Source organism: Coffea eugenioides, chromosome 3 (assembly GCF_003713205.1).
Source record: "Coffea eugenioides isolate CCC68of chromosome 3, Ceug_1.0, whole genome shotgun sequence".
NCBI classification, from domain to species: Eukaryota; Viridiplantae; Streptophyta; class Magnoliopsida; order Gentianales; family Rubiaceae; genus Coffea; species Coffea eugenioides.
The window spans coordinates 5,928,525-5,947,585 of NC_040037.1; the positions used below are offsets into that span (position 1 = coordinate 5,928,525).

The 19,061-nt window shown below is 35.7% G+C and overlaps 4 protein-coding genes across 5 annotated transcripts; 1 reads left to right on the forward strand and 3 right to left on the reverse strand.

Annotated features, from left to right (window-relative positions):
• The first annotated feature begins 1,875 nt into the window (after positions 1-1,875).
• Positions 1,876-2,964, forward strand: LOC113765855 (F-box protein CPR1-like). The gene has a single exon (XM_027310102.1). The coding sequence runs from the start codon at positions 1,876-1,878 to the stop codon at positions 2,962-2,964; it is 1,089 nt and encodes a 362-aa protein (XP_027165903.1).
• A 1,545-nt stretch (positions 2,965-4,509) lies between these two features.
• LOC113764643 (acid phosphatase 1-like) lies at positions 4,510-5,482 on the reverse strand. Its single transcript, XM_027308612.1, has 3 exons — positions 5,103-5,482; positions 4,817-5,026; positions 4,510-4,687 (listed from the first exon to the last, which is right to left on the reverse strand). The coding sequence occupies exons 1-3, from the start codon at positions 5,480-5,482 to the stop codon at positions 4,510-4,512; spliced, it is 768 nt and encodes a 255-aa protein (XP_027164413.1).
• Positions 5,483-8,887: 3,405 nt separating this feature from the next.
• Positions 8,888-12,796, reverse strand: LOC113765338 (60S ribosomal protein L23). The gene is made up of 4 exons (XM_027309480.1): positions 12,650-12,796; positions 12,267-12,551; positions 9,569-9,610; positions 8,888-9,248 (listed from the first exon to the last, which is right to left on the reverse strand). Exons 1-4 carry the CDS (start codon positions 12,660-12,662, stop codon positions 9,166-9,168), a joined length of 423 nt encoding a protein of 140 aa, XP_027165281.1. The 5' UTR covers positions 12,663-12,796; the 3' UTR covers positions 8,888-9,165.
• A 2,410-nt stretch (positions 12,797-15,206) lies between these two features.
• Positions 15,207-17,995, reverse strand: LOC113765334. Of its 2 annotated transcripts, none has more exons than XM_027309473.1 (2): positions 17,819-17,995; positions 15,207-17,202 (listed from the first exon to the last, which is right to left on the reverse strand). In XM_027309473.1, exon 2 carries the CDS (start codon positions 17,146-17,148, stop codon positions 15,931-15,933), a length of 1,218 nt encoding a protein of 405 aa, XP_027165274.1. In that variant the 5' UTR covers positions 17,149-17,202; positions 17,819-17,995; the 3' UTR covers positions 15,207-15,930. The 2 variants fall into 2 exon arrangements, with proteins under 2 accessions (XP_027165274.1, XP_027165275.1); XM_027309474.1 differs by having other exon boundaries at positions 15,207-17,235.
• Positions 17,996-19,061: the final 1,066 nt, after the last annotated feature.

A 19,061-nucleotide genomic window follows, 5' to 3' on the forward strand; every position in this document is an offset into this window, starting at 1 on the left:
GAAAGATTGACTGAACCCAAATATTTTTTTACCACTAAAGAGAAAAAGGAAATAAAAACCTTAAGATGCAAACATTTGCTCCAAAATATAAGATATTCCTTTGCTTTCAATAAACATAATTAGGCCAGGCCTAGCCAAGGCTCATCCACCATTGTGGCCTGGAACTGAAGACTTAACAAATCACTCGTTCCGGCCTCGTTTGGTACTCTCTAAGTTCTTCTTCTGTGTCTCTGCTGTGTTTTTTCGTCAGCAGCAGCCCGAGTACTGATTATGGGCTTGTTCAAAACTATTTTTTTCTTTTAGCGTGGCAAGGTTCTTTTCCCCTGTGGATTTTTTTTGGAGGCATCTCCATTCTCCTGTTGATTGGAAGAAAGACACAGGATGATTTAGGGCAATCACCCAATGATTTGCCCCATAATTGTACATGTTCTGAGGGCATCCCTATATGCTGTACAATAAGATCTTTTTCTTTCCATTAGGTGGTAAATTACTAGCCTTGATGTTAGGTGAAGTTGATTTTCTTTCTTCCTCCCTTAAGGACACAACATACTCCAAATTTTTATGCGTTATTAGTAGTGTTTTTTGTTATCCTAGATGAATGAAATGTAAGGATAGTATTCTATAAGCAAGGTACGTAGGCTAAAACTTGCTTACTATAGTGTCAAGTTTGATTGTAATTATTGTACAGCAATCATTTTTGACAACTCCACTTCTTGCATTCTTTGGTTCGTTTATTCTCTTCTATAAATGAAATGGAAATCCATCTTAATGTTAACAAGCAGCAACATATTTTCCATTTAGCCTTGGAAGTTGACTTTAAAAATGACAAACAGCAGGGCAGTGAAGACTGCAAATATCATTATTATAAGTTTCAAAACTAACTAAATTTTTAATGACTACAAATGCTTAATGGTGACTTTTTATTTTGTATTTATCTCTATTTTTTTTGTATTTGGAAAAATAAAAAAGTAGTGGAAGGGTGAATTTGTTAATTTATTAATTTGATTTTGAGTTTTTAATATTAATAGTTAGTTTTAATGGAATAGCTAGCTATGGTTAGTTTTAATATTGATAGTTAGTTTTATCTCGATGGGCAGAATCAATTACTCATCAGAAAAAATACAAAATAACTGATATTTCATCACATCTTCAAAAAAAAATACAAAAATAACTGATATTTCATCACATCTTCATTATAGTCTATAATACTCTTGCCTCCTACATTAACGTGCATATAAGTGTTCAAGGAGCATGATGCGTGTGCGAGTAATAAAATATATTAATATTTGAAATATATTTTCCTGAAATCATTTTTATGAGATCTGATTTTATATATGTTTTGAAAATAAACAGGTAGAAAAAATTCACCAAAATAAAATGTGTAAATAGATAATCCTTCTATATCCATTATTTAAAGCAAACATATAATTTGTAATCACACTACTATACTTTATTAAAAATTACATTAAAAAAATACTTTCTTGATATTTATGATGAGAGAGATAGAGGAAAATATGAGTCATAGGTAGTTTATGAAGGGTTTTTTAAAAGATCATAAAGCGACAATTTTATTTATACCAAAAAGCTACTCTCTCTATTTGCAGGTAAGCAGTAAGCTAGGCTTCGGCCTATTAATACTTAAGGCCTGAATAGATAAGCTCGAGCTGACTTTTTTCTAGGTTTTAGTTTTAATTGTCCGTGGGCTCTTAAAAATTTTAGTTAAAAGCTGTTTTGCTGACGGCTGCTCAATAAATACGAACGACAGTTTAACAAACCCTACGTTAAATTAGCATATGTTTCTTTTCTTCATATACGAGTTTTGTTAAGAGAACCATATACGCCCCAGAAGACTTGGAAGAAGGAAGGATGACCACTATGGTACACATTCACATACCTGAGGAAATTATTGTTGAGATGCTCTCTAGATTGCCGGTGAAATCGATTTTGAAATTCAAGTTGGTTTGCAAGTTATGGAACTCTTTGCTATCCGATCCTCGGTTCAGTTTGGCAACTAAAGGTAGAGAACACGCGATCTTCTGGTGTAGTGGCAAAAGATGTTTTAGTTCTTTAGACCATCAGTATGCAATCCGAGAGATTCCTAGGCAATGTTGGGATCGACAGCATTTAGATTTTCTGGGATCTTGTAACGGTTTGCTGCTCTTCAGTACTTATGGTACCCGTTACGACTGCTATAGTTATTGTTACTTCTATCTTTTGAACCCATCAACAAGATCTTTTAGAGGTTTGATCAACTTCGGCAGGAGGATATTGTATGGTGAAAACCGTATAACTGATTATCCAGTGGCCTATGGATTTTGCTTCGACAAGTTGTCAGATGATTACAAAGCAATAATGGTGTATTATTCTTCTTCATCATTTCCTTCTCAAAGGGCTCTTGTTTTTAGCTTGAAGAGGGGAACAACTTTAAGAGATGTCAGTCTCCCCTACATGCTTAGGGGAACAGGGGTTTTAGCCAATGGCAATTTGCATTGGATAGACGTAAATGGTCAGGAGATCATTGGCGGTGACTTGATTGTTTGTTTTGATGAAACCACCAACAGATTTAGCAAATTACCCACGCCAGCAGTGGTACGTGGTGGGAATAAGCCTATTTACAGGCTGGGAGTTTTGGACGGATGCCTTTGCATGTCTAGATATACTGCTGGAATTTATACATTCAAGTGCGAGCTTTTTGTTATGCGAGAATATGGTGTGAAGGAATCTTGGGCTACTTTGTGCGCTATATCTGGTGGAGCGAATTTGAAAAGTGTGAGGGGGTGGGAGCCTCTCTTCTTCACCAAGTCCGGCGAGGAGTTATTGATCTCAGGCTCTTATTGTATATTGGCTTACAATGTAAAAACCAAGTCACTCAAGGAAATTCACACATATTCCGGCCAGGAATCCTATGTTGGTCCTCTTAGGTATGTGGAAAGTCTGATACCGCTGGGAAACTTTGAGAGATGAAACGTGGTAAAATCTTCCAACCTTTGGTGGATGTATGGCTCAAAAATCAAAATATGCCTTAGTTTTACCAGACTGTTTGTTATCTTTATTATGGTTATATGTTGGTCCATCTCCTTCGTTCTTCTTTTTAATTTTTTGGGTTCATCTATTTTGGGGTATTGACTGAATGCGTTCGTTGAACCAGTAAACAGTAAATCTTAGGTCTGGAAATTTGCTCGAGACTGGTCGTGCGTAAAATTGCTCGAGTCCTAAAAAAGGGCTTCTGAGTTAATCCCTCACTGGACAACTATTATGGCATCAATAGCCCTTATGTAATGCTGGACATAATATTACTACGTACTACTGGTTATCTGGTTTTTGGCCTAGCAATTTTTGTCTCTTTTCCTATGTAAACTGTCCTAACTTGTACGGTAAAAGTGATCGAAATATTCCAAGTTATGAGAATGAAACTGGAAGCTGAATATGTACTATTTGCCTAGTGATTGCCCTTGCTGTATCTGGGCAGTGAAATGCAGTCAACTAGCATATATATGATCCTCGCAAGAAACTCTAGCACATAAGCTGAGACAAAACTGTGAGCCCATTTGTTGGAACTAATTATTATGGCATCCAAGACATAAAACCAAAATTGGCTCGTGAAAGGTTTACTACATGCAAATAAAGAATCTCGTAAATTAATTGTTGGAGGGTAAATTGAGTATCTTTTAACAAAACAATGCTCCAAAAAGTCACTTAAATAGGAGCAGAAGCATCTAATTAATTAATAGTGTCTCCAACACTGTCATCTAGACTAGTAGATCAATTCCTAGGAAAGCAGACTGTTTCTCATTAACACCGCAACATGGGTTTTGCATGTTTAGGCTTGGACGATCTAGACATGCTTATGATTTTCTGATTACATAAGAGAATGTGGTGTAAGGGAATCATGGACTGTCAAAGATGGTCAATATTCTATTCAAAGATGGTTTTTATGTGTCGCAAGATTGTTCCCATCATTTTTTTCTAGGTGTTTGAGAATTATATAGACACAAAAGGTGGTGGCATATATGATTATACCCAAAATAGATCAATTATTCAAGAAGATTCGACAAAGTAATACTCTGAAAGGCAAATTTGCAAGTTGTGTACTCTGAAATATGCTTGAATCTCTCACCATTGTTTTTTCTTTTACTTCAATTTTTTTTTAAACTCGTTCTGGTCGGTTCATTTCCTTCAGGTAGTATTTTTTGTGGTGCAAGATCGATTGATTAATAACATAATTTGCGTGATTGGAAAATAATTTGCAAGCAACGGCTAATGAACTTAAGATCCTTATTTAAGCTTTTTGAAGGGGAAATAACTGATAGCACAAGAGCTGAGGTCCACGAGCAGAATTTTATTCTTCAGGGACCATTTCTATAACCGGGGATGACAAAATATGCTAGGACACGACAAGCTTGATTGTTAGGAAAATATTAAATGCTAGGACTGTAAATATTAAGCAGAAAAGGTGACTCTTCTTGAGTATGAGGACTGTTGATCAAAGTATGAGGACTGTTGCGATTTTTAGGCACTATAATACAAAGGATTTGGAAGTTTAAATGTTCTATTTGCACTTGGAAGCCCCTCAATGCTGCTCCATTGGTCGCCAAGAATGCCCCAAATGCGATATCCCTTGCTGATCAATTGTTTCCTTACATCAGATTTGAATCCCTGGATGTCCTTGCATGCATCATCAGCTCCCCTGCAACAATAGAGCAACAGATCAATGAGAATAATCTCAAAAGATAGGTAGGCACCATTTAGACCGGATGCACAGAATCATGTTTTAAAAGGATGCATATTGTGCTAGCAAAAGAAATCATATCCAAACCTTAATAAGAGACTGTTCCAACCAAAGAAGCCCTCATGGACAAGGTTGTCGACTGTGGCAGATCTGAGATGCTCCATCCTTGAAGAAACCAAAATGATCCGAACTCCTCGTGATTTAAGCTCATTGAAAAGCTTCAGAGAGTGCTGAAGAGCTGGTGCTTTGCCCTTGCTCATCCACTCTTCCAAAGAGGTCAAGTTCAACTTCTTTCCCCTATTAAAAACAATATATGGTAGGAATCAGGCTTAAAGTGACTGAATAATAGAATCTTATAGCTGAAATAACTTACCCAAAACCATTTTTCTTGTAGTAAGGGACAGTGGACAAAAGAGTATCATCAATGTCAAAGATCCAAGCATCTGTGCCATCTTTCTTGAGATTGCAGCTGGTGCTGATATAGACAATGGATTCATGAATAGTCCTCTCAGAATCCACCTTGTATTGAGTTGATGTCATGTATTTGCCCATGTATGAAACACATTCATCAGGCACAACATCAAAATCCCTGATGTTGTGGAGCTCAACATTCATCCTCCAAGCCTCACAGTAGTTCTTCAAGGTGATTTGAAGTCCATCTTTCCCTTTCTCCTTGAGAATGTTGCAGTCCGCTGCAGCTGAGCCTAGCAGGAAGCAAAAGATAGCTAACAAAATGCCAACACTTCTTGCCATCCTTTTCCTCACAAAGGGTAGTCGGCAATCTACAACGGGCATCGATGGCTGTCTAATTTGTCCGGTTTAAATAGCTACTATATGTGGAACTGGTCAGCAATTTACACTAGGAGGTGCAAAGGACATGGAGCAGTGGGCATTAGTTGGCACATGGAGCTTCTTCTCCATTTTCAGCTTCACATGGCAAACAAGACACCTAATGTATTAAAATAAGGGATCACTCTATCCATAAGATAATGCCCAAAAGTCTGCAACAAATATACTCCCTCCCTTTTTTTATAACTGTCGTTTAAGGTTTTACACACCAATTAAGAAAAGTTTTCATTGCTTAAATCTATACACCACTTTCCTTTTATACCCTCATTAATTATTCAATTCACCCATGTTTTCTAGGAAAGAATATGGAAGGGCAGAGAGAAGCAATAATTACTAGGAGTAGTAATTAAGAATCCTGTAAGAGAGATAAAAGGGTAAAATTGTGAAAAAATAATAAATGCTGCATGGGGATAGTAAAACGACAGATAAAAGTACTTAAGAGCAAATTCCTTAAACGACAGTTATAAAAAAAGGGAGGGAGTACTAAAGATTGTCAAATGGTAATTAACTTAAGTTAATTAGAATCTATAAAACAGTCACTATGCTAGGAGGCTTAGCATGTCTCGGACAGTTGACTATACGCTAGCATTGTCAAATGCGTTGGTCTTCATTTTTGGAAAGTTCCTCAAGTCTTCCACATTACGACCGAGTTATAAAAGTCTTCCTCAAGTCTTTCTTAAAACGTCATAAAAGCATATCACACGGGCTCCATCGACTGACTTTCATTTAGGAGCCACTGACTTTAGTTTGTCAACGTATTGGATGCCCATACAAAAAATGATCGGTGTGTTTGTCAACGTATTACTACCATTTATTGATCAGAATTGTCTGCAGCAGCAGCAGCTGCGCCTGCATCCGTGCTGGAGGAACATTAATAGATAGATTTTCTTTATTATCCCGAGGAACTTTAAAATATTAAATCGATTATTTGGACGTGATCAATCTGACCAATCTCAATAGTCTAAATCGAGTATTGTTGCAACCATAACCGGCTAATAAAATTTCGTTTTTTAACCAGCTAATAGAAATTCCTTTTCTGGGTTGCCAAAAAGTATTGCAGGGTTAGCAGGCAAGACAGTAGCTAAAGCCATATGTGCAATTATTTCTATGTAAATTGAGTTTTGCGACAGTATCAAATTTTCTCACTTTTCCATCAGCCATTTCCACAGCTATGCTTTAACAATTGGAAGCGCATTCAACAACAAAAGTGTAGCACTTGGATACATCAATATACAAAGGGGAAAACATATAAGTTAGGAGAAATCGTTCAAAACGTTCCTCACATTTTGTAAAATAACTTTTTTCGTCCCTCACTTTTAAAAATATAATTTTACGTCCCTTATAAATTCACATTGATTAAATTTGGTCCCTACTTAGGCTTCTGACTAGTTTTTGATCGGAATTCACCACGTGCCTTGCACGTGATCATATTTTAAGGGCAAAATTATCAAATCAAATTTTATATAATTCAATTCATAATCTCTTACATTTCACAAAATGAATTTTTTCATCTTTCACATTTTTCAAAATGAATTTTTTCATCTTTTTTTGATCATGTGTGTGAACAATTTTTTTTTAAATCCATGTATATATCTATTTGATTTCAACTGAACAGTACGAATAGCATGTAAAATCAAATAGAGATATATTACATACTATTCGTACTGCTCAAGTGAAATCAAATAGATATATATATGGGTTTAAAAAAATTGTTAGTTTTTCACTTATATTCATTTTCTTTTACTCGAAATTTGAAAATAAAGAAGACATTTAATCCTAAATATTATCAAGCGTTTAGATCGAATTAAATTTGGATAGAAAAAATAAAAAGAAAAGTATGACAAAAAAAAAATAAGTGATTGGCATTTTCAAATTTTAAAACAATCACAAAGCAAGTAATTCAACAGTTGATCTTAAAAGTGTCGAGTAGAAATTTCATATTTAAACTAAAATTTGTTAGCATGATTATAGAATTCGAGTTAGGACCCATTAATTAGATGACCTTATTATATAATTCAATAAATAAATTATTACCAAAAGAGAAATGTCACAAATATTGAATAGGTTCAAGTGGTGAAATCATATAAATATATACATGGGTTTCAAACAAAATTATTAATTTTAAACCCCTATATATATCTATTGAATAGCATGTATATAACTACGATTAGCATGTTTAGATGAAATCCAATAGAGATAAATTACATGTTATTCGTACTGTTCAGGTAAAATCAAATAGACATATACGTGGGTTTATAGAAAAAAAAAACTATTCATACACATGATCAATAAGGGATGAAAAAATTCATTTTGAAAAATGTGAGGGATGGAAAATTTTATTTTTTGAAATGTGAGAAGCGAAACAATTCATTTTGTAAAATGTTAGGGACGAAAAAATTCATTTTGTAAAATGTGAGGGATTATGAATCAGATTATGTAAAAATTTAATTTGACAATTTTACCCTTAAAAAAGAATCATATGCAAGTCACGTGGTAGATTCCAGCCAAAAACTAATCAGAAACCTAGGTAGGAACCAAATTTGGTTAATGTGAATTTGTAAGGGATGTAAAATTACACTTTTAAAAGTAAGGGACGAAAAAAGTGATCTTGTAAAATGTGAAGGACATTTTGAACGATTTTTCCCTATAAGTTATTTCTTCTGTCGCTATATAAACTTGCTGCCAAGCCTACACTATTTTTAGGGATAACATGCAGACTGTTCTTCTGGACCAAAAAAAACCACTCTCCCGCTGAATTACTATTTTTAGAAGTTTTTATATAAAAAAAAAATATTGTAATAATTTGATGTATGCGAGATTTAATTTAAAAAATATATTCATAAAAATGTAAAAAATTTTCAACAGAAAATCACAATCCAAACAAGGAAAATGCAATTCTAATTCTGCCCCCAAAGAATGATGGTCAAGATAAATGGTACCATTATGAGTAATTCTCAAAGAATATTCCGGGTGCAAATGGCAAAACAGTAAGAGACACTAACTACTATTACCAATTTCAGATTCAACTCCGTGCTTACTCGCAAGTAATAACTAGAAGACGAGAAAAGTCAACTGAACTGCCTGCAGTTCTTTGAGACAAGTATACAAGCAAAATGTGCGTGAAACTCTTTAATGGAATCAATACGATTTCTGATTATTAACTCAACAAGTCTGCCTTGTGCATGGGCAACAGATTTAAAAAAAAAAAACAAATCACCACCACCCAAAACTTTCTACATTTGAGCTGATCCTAAGATCTTTGTCGTATGAGATCTCCAATTAGTGAAACAGATCCAAAGCAAAAGGAAATGAGAAGCAAATCCTCTGAATCACCACTTCTATATAATACTACCAGTTTTAAATTCCTTCCAAATTCACAGCTAGACTTTTTGTTTTGCAAACCATGGGAATGCCTGTTCAGACAAAAGGGAACTGAACAATATTTAAAAACAAAAAAAAAGGGAAAAATACTTGAGCTAGAGAGTTTCAAGTTTCAGCAAAGCCAACTGCCATTCACACACAAAAAATATCATACAAAATCTCGTACTTGTCAAAGTTTAACTAAAAGTGACAAGGCAGACCAAATCTCAAACAATGGCATTAGCAGCACTAGCAATCCTGGGCCACAGATCAGCACACTCCTTCCCTATCGGACCAGTAATAGCAGACCCTAAAGAAGACAATAGTTAGCATGTAAGACATGAGAACAAAGAGCAAAAAAAATAAAATAAAATAAAAAATAAGAAGAAGAAGTTTGAAACATCGAAAAAGAATATAAAATGAAATGCAAGAATGAATTTTGATAATTATGAGAGCTTCTAATAAGCAAATCTTGCTGGTCCACAATGACATTTAAGTGGAAATTAATAAGGAAATTAACTAACACTTGCTATTACCGTCCATTGCTTGGTCAAGTGCAACAAGATTCAAAATACTTGTATTTAAGCATGCATTCGCACATAATCACCATGGTTTGAGCAAATTGTATACCTTTCATTTCACCTTTAGGATTCACAATGACACCCGCATTATCTGCATAAAGACAAACAACTCAGGTATCAAACATTGATCAAATGAAAAAAGATATCCCAAATCCCTGCGCATGATCCCCAAGCAAACAACAGACAATATGAATACTAGTCCAAGTATTAACATAAAACAAGGGAATGCAAAGAAAAGCAACTATGAGCTCATGCGCTCCCCGTGGAGGTAATTCTATAAAGGTCATTCCCAAAACACGAAAAAACCCAGTGGAGGTAAATCGATAAAGGTCATTCCTAGAACACCAAAAAAAAAAAGAAGAAGAAAATGTCAACTATAAGCTTCTACTTAAGTTGCAATCAATGGTATAAATAAGACTTGGTGGATAATGATGATAATATATGTATCATGCAGCCCTTAACCTTGAGAAACATTTGAGGGTAATTCACACTTATGCTATTTGCAACTATTTTTTCAAAAAAAATAAAATTTTCAAAAATATGTAGAACCAATTCAGAGTTGATTATACATTGGTTAGCAGTTTTCAATAACACACCCCAGATAAATTGTCTGCATTGCTATGCATATTTCAGGCAGAAGATTACACAAGCACACATCTGACCTGTTATTGTAGATTGACATTGTAATTTAACAAATTATATGTAGAAGCTCTTGCTAAAAATGTAGGGCTCCAATGGAGCAGATTTGAGCTTTAAAAAGCTATATCACATCTGCAACGAGGGGCACCTTTGCTTTTCCAGACGTGTAACTGTATCAACCACAGAACATGAAGGTGGATACCTGACTAATGTCTGGTGTTATCTAGTTACCAGCTATTAGTAAAGAGATGGAAAAACCACTATACACAGGTACATAAACATGTAAAAGAGATAGCTGAACTGACAAAATGTTCAGAGCTGTAAATCTCTGAACATGATAACTATGATAAGCAAGTAGTCGGATGAACCCAAATATCATGGGTATTGATCACAAACAAAGACCATAATAATACAATGATAATGCTTCAACCCAAATAGATCCATAAACCATCTTCAGCCAAAACAAAGAAGCAACAGATATGGAACGGATGCCAGGTAGCAGGACCCTCCTTAGACAAAAGGATAATGAATACTTGCATAGACACATCTGACTAATTTGTTTATCTACAAAGATGCAATACTGCTGTGTATTGCATTTAGGGCCCATATGGAGCAGATGTATGCTTAAGAGGTTTTAATACATCCGTAACGATAGGCACACTCCCTTTTCCAGACTTGTAACTGTATTAACCACTAAATGTATGTTAATACCTGACTAAGACTGGGAAGGTCATCCAAGTACAATAGGAGATTCAGCATCCAAACAGAATAAATGTAAAAACACACTTTATCCATCCCACTACAATGAATGAAAATTCTGGCTAACTATTAGACCCTTGCATGTTATAACCTGTCATTTATTGCAGCTATCCATCTAAGAGCTGGAAGATATGAACAATCTGTGAGTAGCGGTAATACTTAACCATCTGTGAGAAGAATGTATCGAATTGCGAAAAGTGAGATCTCATAAGGAAAATCCCGCTTGATATAAATTCGACAATATCATTTCATTTGGCTGGACTAAGGAAGCATCATATCTTGTTACATTCATAGGCTACAAAAGTAACATGGCTTATGATGCATCAAGACAAACCCTAGCCAGCGAAAGCTAGATTTGGCGTATCTCCTTCTAAGCCTAAATTAAAACAAGTTTTCCCCAGTCAACGTCCTTAACAGTTAATTTAAAACCATAGTCTGCAAGACACATTATTAGCTGGACTTTAAACAATCAACACGAGTCTCCTAAGTACCACCTAACAGCAAAGAAGACCCCCGCAGAAAGAGATAGCCATAAAAAAGAGAAGCTCAAAAAAGCACAAGACAAGTAAGTAAACAACTCTCCGAAGTACACCCCAGAGATAAACAAATAGTCATAAACATACAACTCTCTCAAGCAGCACTGAAGGACTAAGCCAAAAGAATTTTGTGAAAATGGGAAGCAAAAAAGAGATTCAAATAATGTGATAGAAATGTATCAACCTTGACAGAGCATGGTTCAATATGATTAAAACCCACTCGATCTTATGACTGACATTCATTTTACTGTAGCTGGTCTCAGGAAGCATCACGTCATGTGCACATAACACTCAAATGTTCTTGAGAAATCCACACATCAAGATGCTGCTTAGCCAGCCATCACTTCTGCACACCAAGTAATGACTTACCTAAGAACATCTCCTTTCCCCTCATCACTCGTGCTGTCTTAGTACAATCACATGAGCACTTTAAAATTAAAAAATTAAAGAAAAAATCAAATTCCAGCATTGTTGTAAAACAATCTTATACAAACAACCAAGACCAACCAATCCATTCTTTAAAGCCCAACGACAAATGATTGAAACAATTATCCTAGATACACTTATGCCTTAAATAGACCGAAAGCTGACAAAGAAGGCCCTTTTGACAAGTCAACATCCACTGAACCGCTAATGACACAAAAAAACCCAAAACATCAAAAACATAGCAATTAATCAATGACCCAACTAACAGACAATGCATATCATTCCTAAAACCTAACATCTAACTCAACTTATGCGACCTCAGCAAATGAACAAAAAAAAGAGAAACCAAGAATCTTTACGAATAATGTAAAGGGTAAAAGAAATGACCTTCAAAATACATATAAACCCCGTCCTTTCGGCGCCATGGTTTCCTCTGCCTCACGATGACAGCTGGCATAACCTTCTTTCTCAAATCAGGCTTCCCCTTTTTCACAGTAGCCATCACCATATCTCCAACACAAGCCGACGGCAGCCGATTGAGCCGGCCCTTAATCCCTTTCACCGATATAATGTAAAGATTCTTAGCTCCTGTGTTGTCGGCACAGTTCACCGTCGCCGCCACCGGTAAACCCAGCGACATCCGGAACTTGTTCCCCGCCGACCCACCTCGCCCTAACCACAAAACATTAAACCAAATACAAAATAAAAAAAAAACAAAATTTTGACGAAAAAGAAAGGGAAAATGGAAGGGACGGAGCAATTGAATGTACCTCGCTTCGACATTGTTGTCAAGTGTTTCGAGTCTGGACGAATTACGGTTCTCCTTCGGTGCCCAGGTACATATGCATATATATAGAGAGATGTCTGCAGCTGTTGTAGAGCAGGGAGTAAATTAGGGTTTTAAGAGTCTTAGATAGCATTTCACGCTTTTCTTTCCAGGGCTCCGTAAAGCACACCAGAAAGCGTGGTACACAGGTTTGCTAATTGCTATATCAATGAAATTTGGGCTGGAGACCGTTTTGAGCTTCCCTCCTTGAGCCCAAAACCAGATTGGGCTATAACTTCAGTGCTGAGCCCAAAGCTCATGATTTTTTGGTGTTGAAACTTGAAAGAACTACTTTTATTCTTTCTTTTTTGAGAGAGATGTCACGTAGTTTTTTTTTCTTGGGGGGGTTCCTTTCTCAAAGTGTCACTTGTTCACATAGTTGATTGATAAATGAAAAAGGGAAAAATGATAGTTTTTTGAGTGGCTATTTGAGTTTCTTGCTCGTGTTATCTTGATTTCTCGTGCTTAAGAAAAAAAACAAAATTTAAGGCCCATCTAGTTCTTAAATCTCAATTCTGAAGCTTTGCATTCTCCAACTTTCTTTTTCTTTGATGTGTTCAGCATCTATGGAATGGTTTCGGAGGACGATATCTCTTGAAACGCACTCTTCTGTCCTGCAAGGGTGAAATCCAGTGATTCCTTTGAGATTAGAGTACAAAGATCCAGCAACTTTTGCTTAGGTTTCATGTGCTTCAATAGCATGATGACTAAGGCAACAATGGCATTAAAATGAATCTGGTTTCATGGGAATATGAATTTGGAAAAAATCCAAGTTGCATAAGTTCTGAAACAAGAAAATTTTGAGAAAGGAAAACCACTACTAACAGGTCATGCATTTAAGGGACAAAATGAAAACTAGACTGACATGGCCAAGCCTATGGCCTCAGGCTCCTCAGACATCTTTCTAAAAGAAGAATCCATGAGAACAGCAGTGAATGTGTAACATCATGAATTAGTTCAGATGTTTAATGTGGTAGAACATATTTGAAAAGAAGTGGTGAGATCTAAACCATCTCTTGAAAAGGAGTAGCTATGATTTTTGGTTCAGTATCTAAACAAATAATAGTGCCTTCGCATCAAACTCGATAGAGAATCAATGGGAGAATCAATGGAAGCTATAAAGTACAAGCTTCAACTTACAGAGAAAATTTCTACAGTTATGTGGTATACACTTTGTACAAGTTGTAATAGTTACTAGTCCACAATGTGTGTAGAACATCTATAGAAGTAAAACTACTAAAACATCTATGCCTCGATAGCTTGTTTGGATCTTATGTTTAAGCATGAAAACACACACACATTTAGGATACAAAATCCAACTAAGAAGCTAAGATCTGCATGTAATAATGGAAATCAAACACCTAGACTTCTTTAGACGCTTTATCTGATTTAGATATTAATAATCAACTTCAAATCCATCTACGTTTCTCTAGCTTTGATATCTAGAAGTCAGCAAAACTGGTTGCTTAAATCAGCAAAATGCTTAGTACAAGCTGACAAGAATACCAGAAAGAACAGAGCTGAATCATGGAACACAAGCCAAATGAAGCATGTACAAAGATCAGAACAGTGGCAGCAGGGCAAGTATAAATAGGAATCTCAGAGCCTGAACCTGTAATTTGTTTAGTTGTTATGGATTGGAAGTTGAACATTTTGTTTCAACTACACTTTGAAATTCAAAAACAGTAAAGAAAGAGACACTTCGAACTTCTAGGTAATACAAGCAGAGTTATGTGAATGCATACAGTAAATTGAAAATAAGCAGAGAAAATAAGCAGAGTTACGTGATAATGTTGAAGTACGGTAGTCAGAATATGAAGCTTTTGCACGCTTAAATTAACTCCAGACCTATACCTTGCCAAATTCCATGTAGATACAAGAAAACAGTCATCTAAACTGTCCACCTCATTATATTCAAGATGATTACCTAAAATAAGAATAAGATCATAAAACTAACGAAAAATGAATCAAATTACATAAATTAAGCTTAAAACACAATCTTAAAACAAATTCACCTCAACAGCAATTAGTTCCCTGTGCTTTTCACAAATGAAGTATTATGGCATCAAACCACAGAATGAAACTAAGAAAACTCAATGACACACACACACACCCCCCCCCCCACCAAAAAAAAGAGCCCACAACTAAACACAAAACTAAACAAGATAAAAGAACCATCTAGAGACCTTTCAGTTCAAGAATCCTAAATCCAAGTAAAATCTCTTTCCATAGTACTAAGCTGATATACTTCATCAAGAAAAAGAAGCAACATTGCCTAAAAAAGACGCAGCAAAAGCTCAAAGAGAGGCAATCTTGGATACTGGAAAGCACCACAAAAACATATCATGGAGGCAAACAACTGAAATTTAAAGAAGAAGGAGATCAGAAAACTGACCCTCATTATACTCCATTCCCTGGTAAACAGGAACTTCACACCATTGCAAACAATAACTACTGATTGAGAAAAGCTTCAGTCGAGAGAGTGAGAGAATGAGGGGTCCTTGAGCTTAGAATCTTAGCAGGGAGTAGAATCAAGTCCTTAGTATAGTGTGTACTCAATGTTCGAAGCTACAAATTCAATTAACACTATGTAGGTAGAAAAAAATTAAAAAAAATTGCTATGTAGTAGAAAAAAATAAAAAATAAAACTCAGCAGCACTTGGTCTCCGTGGAATAAATTGCCGAGAGAGAGAGAGAAAAATTTACTAGTGTGAAATATAATTGCTAAACAACGTAGAAAAAGGCCTACTGCCATTAGATGATGAATTCTGAAAATCGAAGACTCATCATGGTCAGCGCCAGCCTCGTGGCATTTGTAGGTTTCTCTGGCTATAGAGAGAGAAGCAAACGAATTTACAATAGTACAATACACTTGCTGAACAACATACAACAGGCCCTAATGTGACTGGCTGATAGATCCCAATAAACTGAAGTCTCCTCTTACCCAGCTCCAGCCTCAGTTAGAAAGATCAGTGCCGCAGCTTACCTCTTTAACAAAACATTTCTCCATAAAATGGCTAATGCATAATCAAAGGCCCTTAAATCTTTTCAAAATTAAGATTAGACGTACAATATCTCCAATGGATGGATAACATGGAAGCAACCTCTGCATTCAACAACAGGAAGAATATGAACCATGTCTCTTTCCTTCTCAAAAATTAATGGGCATTATTCTTCAGCAACAAACACAGTCAGTGTTCTTTTGGGATGCAGTAAGATCACCTCTCATGGCTTTCCCTGGTTGTAGTAGGAAAGAATGCCATAGTACATTTGCATAAAACCAAATGCTAACGTCAAAATAGAGGAAATAATAAACATCCATTTTAGCGGCTTTCGCCACTGCCAGGGTTGATTTCCTACTATTTCTCTTTTAATAGAGTGCATATTGCCAGATGAAACCAAGACATCCAAAGTTCCTAGAAGTCCTAGTAAGTCTGTTGACTGTCCTTGAACAACTTCTTCAGACTCAAGGACTTCCCTATCTTGTGTTGTATGAATCAGCTCACGAATAAACTTAAAGAAAGTAATTACCTCAGGTTCAACCCCTTGAGGTTCCTGAGCTATCTCATACTTTAAAAGACACCTTAATAAGAGCCCTGTGTGTCTGTCAACCCTCAATACAGGCAAGTATAAAACAGCCCCAAAAGCATTGGACTCATAACGCATCCCTCTAATCCCCAAATCTCCTTCTAGCTTTCGTATTTTAACACCATGTTTGCATAACTTGGTCGCAGTACCAATGTCCCCTATGTCATCATCCTTTTTTGCAACACCTATGTTTGAGCGACCTTCTGGACCAAGCATGATGGATTGTAGGCAATGGATTAAGTCCATTGGTTTTGAATTCTGATCAACAATCAAGAACTTATGTAAGGTCCTTTTTCCCAATTCCAGTGGCTGCTTACATTTAAGTGTTTGTTTAAGTACTTTAAAGAAACTAAGATCCATAAGTTTCTCAAGCACTATGAAAGGGATTTGATTTCCAACAAAGAACATGGACTCTAGCCACATGCCCATGTATTCAGTGACGCATCCTGTGCCAAAAACAAGATCGTTCTCCGGGAACTTTAGTTTTGCACCAAGAATTGAGAATGACAACAGGAGAAAAAAGCAGCCGTCTACTACCATTATCTCTTGGACCACATCCGATGTCAAACCATCCAGCACATCATCAGCATAAGCAGCCCTTACTTGGGTTTCAATATCTCCTATTGCACCCATTATTGCTGATCGCAAACATTGCGAGTTGCATAGTACATGGACAAGAGCTTTCTCTTTAATACCCTCCTGAAATTTATCATAATTTGCCCTGTAGTTTGGACCAAGTACCCAAAGCTTTCCAAATTTTTTACCATGATAGTCTGGGTTATATACCAGAACCTTGCGCTGAGCTGCTGATGCTGGCTGAGCAATGTTCTGGTTTGGACTAGGGAGGCTTTGCATTGGGATGCAATGATTAACTCAAAATCTATGAATCAAAAAAATATAAACTTTTACCTGCAGTCATAATGATCAACCACATGTAAGTACCTGTGTGATTATATATTACCATCAAGCAATGAATTTAAAAAGTAAAGCAACCAAACTAGAGTATATTTTAGACTTTGAAAAGTAAATGAAATCACAGAAATCCAAATTTACACTCATTTTGGTTGGTAAGGACTTTCATCAAATAGAAACTTTAGAAGTCACGAACTCTCAGAGGAGGTTAAAAGAACCAAAACCACAGTAAATTTGACATAGACGAGGTCAACAAAAGGACTAACAAAGGTTAATTCCAACGATAAAAAGGTTCCTGATTAGTTTCAAGTAAAATCTTCACTATCAATCAGTATTTGTAGTCCGATCCACACGATTACAGCTCAAGCTTTGTGAACAAGCAATGAAGATTATATTACAGTCAAGCCCACAAAAATTACAGCAGAGTAAGCTGCCAAGAGAATCGCATTGGTAACTCCAAACAATGGGGGATCTACAATGATATTCCATTTGGTCAACTAAAGGGAAATTAGAGACAGTAAATAGTAGTGAATAATCAACAAAATAATCAACAAATAACAAAGTCAGATGACGCTTGATCATTCATCATCAATAGAGATCCCATGATGCTTACCGAAAAGGGACGATCTGTCTTAGATTATGAGAAGATTCCCACCAAAGAAATAATCCAGCAATAACAGCTTAAATGTGCGAAAGCTAAGATGAAATGAGGTACGTCTTTTTCTATTCTGAGAAAGAACGAGGATACTGCCAGGCAAATGCTTTGATCACTTTTCTACGTACTTTTGCTTCTGCCCCCGTCCCGAACCAGCGTTTTCAGGCCATGACACCGGTCCGGTTCCATAGTAAAGACGGAAGCCGGCTGAACCAGTCATTTCCGGTTTTCAAATTAGCTCTAAGGGTCTGTTTGATAACATAAAAAAGTGCTGAATCTGAATTTATTCAGACATTCAGATGTTTTGAGTGTTTGATAAATGAAAATCTATTTGCTGAATTTGTTAATCAGTGCTGAACCTGTGTGTATTTTTTTCAGCACAAGAATCCTAACTGAATGCTTAATTCTGATAAGAATCAATAGAATTACTTCAGTTACTTTATCTTATCTACCAAATCTACCCTTGTTTGTTAATTATGTTCAAAATTCTTATCTAATTAAATAATATAATATTCTCTATCTAACGATTTTTAGTTTCTCTTTTCTCCCTTTCTAATGACTTTCACATCTTCTCCATACTCCTCATATAATATATTTCACATTTTATATTAATTTGATTTAAAAATAAATATTGTCATTTTCATACCTAACAATTTTAAACTAATTAAATCATAGATTCTATTTCTTTTTTGAATGAAAGGATATAAGGGCAAAATTGTCAAATTAAACTTATTAAGCATTCAGCTATAAATATTTATCAAACAGTATAAATAGGTTTAACATTAAAATTCAGACATTCATATATTTTTTTCAGTGCTTAAAATTCAGCAAATTAATTGTTTCAGTATTCAGATTTCAGAATTCAGACTTCAGAATTCAGATTCAGTTTTATCAAACGGAACCTAAGTCTGTTTTTTTTTTTTAATAGGTATTGAAAAAATACAAGATTCTGTTAGGTATCGAGTAATTGGGTCAGAAGTTAGGAAATTGGGTCAGCAATTTGGGTTAGTAATTGGGGAGATTAGGACACCGAACGGTATCGTCCCAATTAATAAGGGTTCCATGGGAATTATGGCGGTGCAATTGTTAGTTAAGGCAGTTAGTAGCGTATTAGAGGAAAGGTAATAAAGGGGGCCCAGACATGTAGAGTTGGCAAGTAATAACAGAATTCAGTTGCTCCTTCTCATTCCTCTCTTTCTCC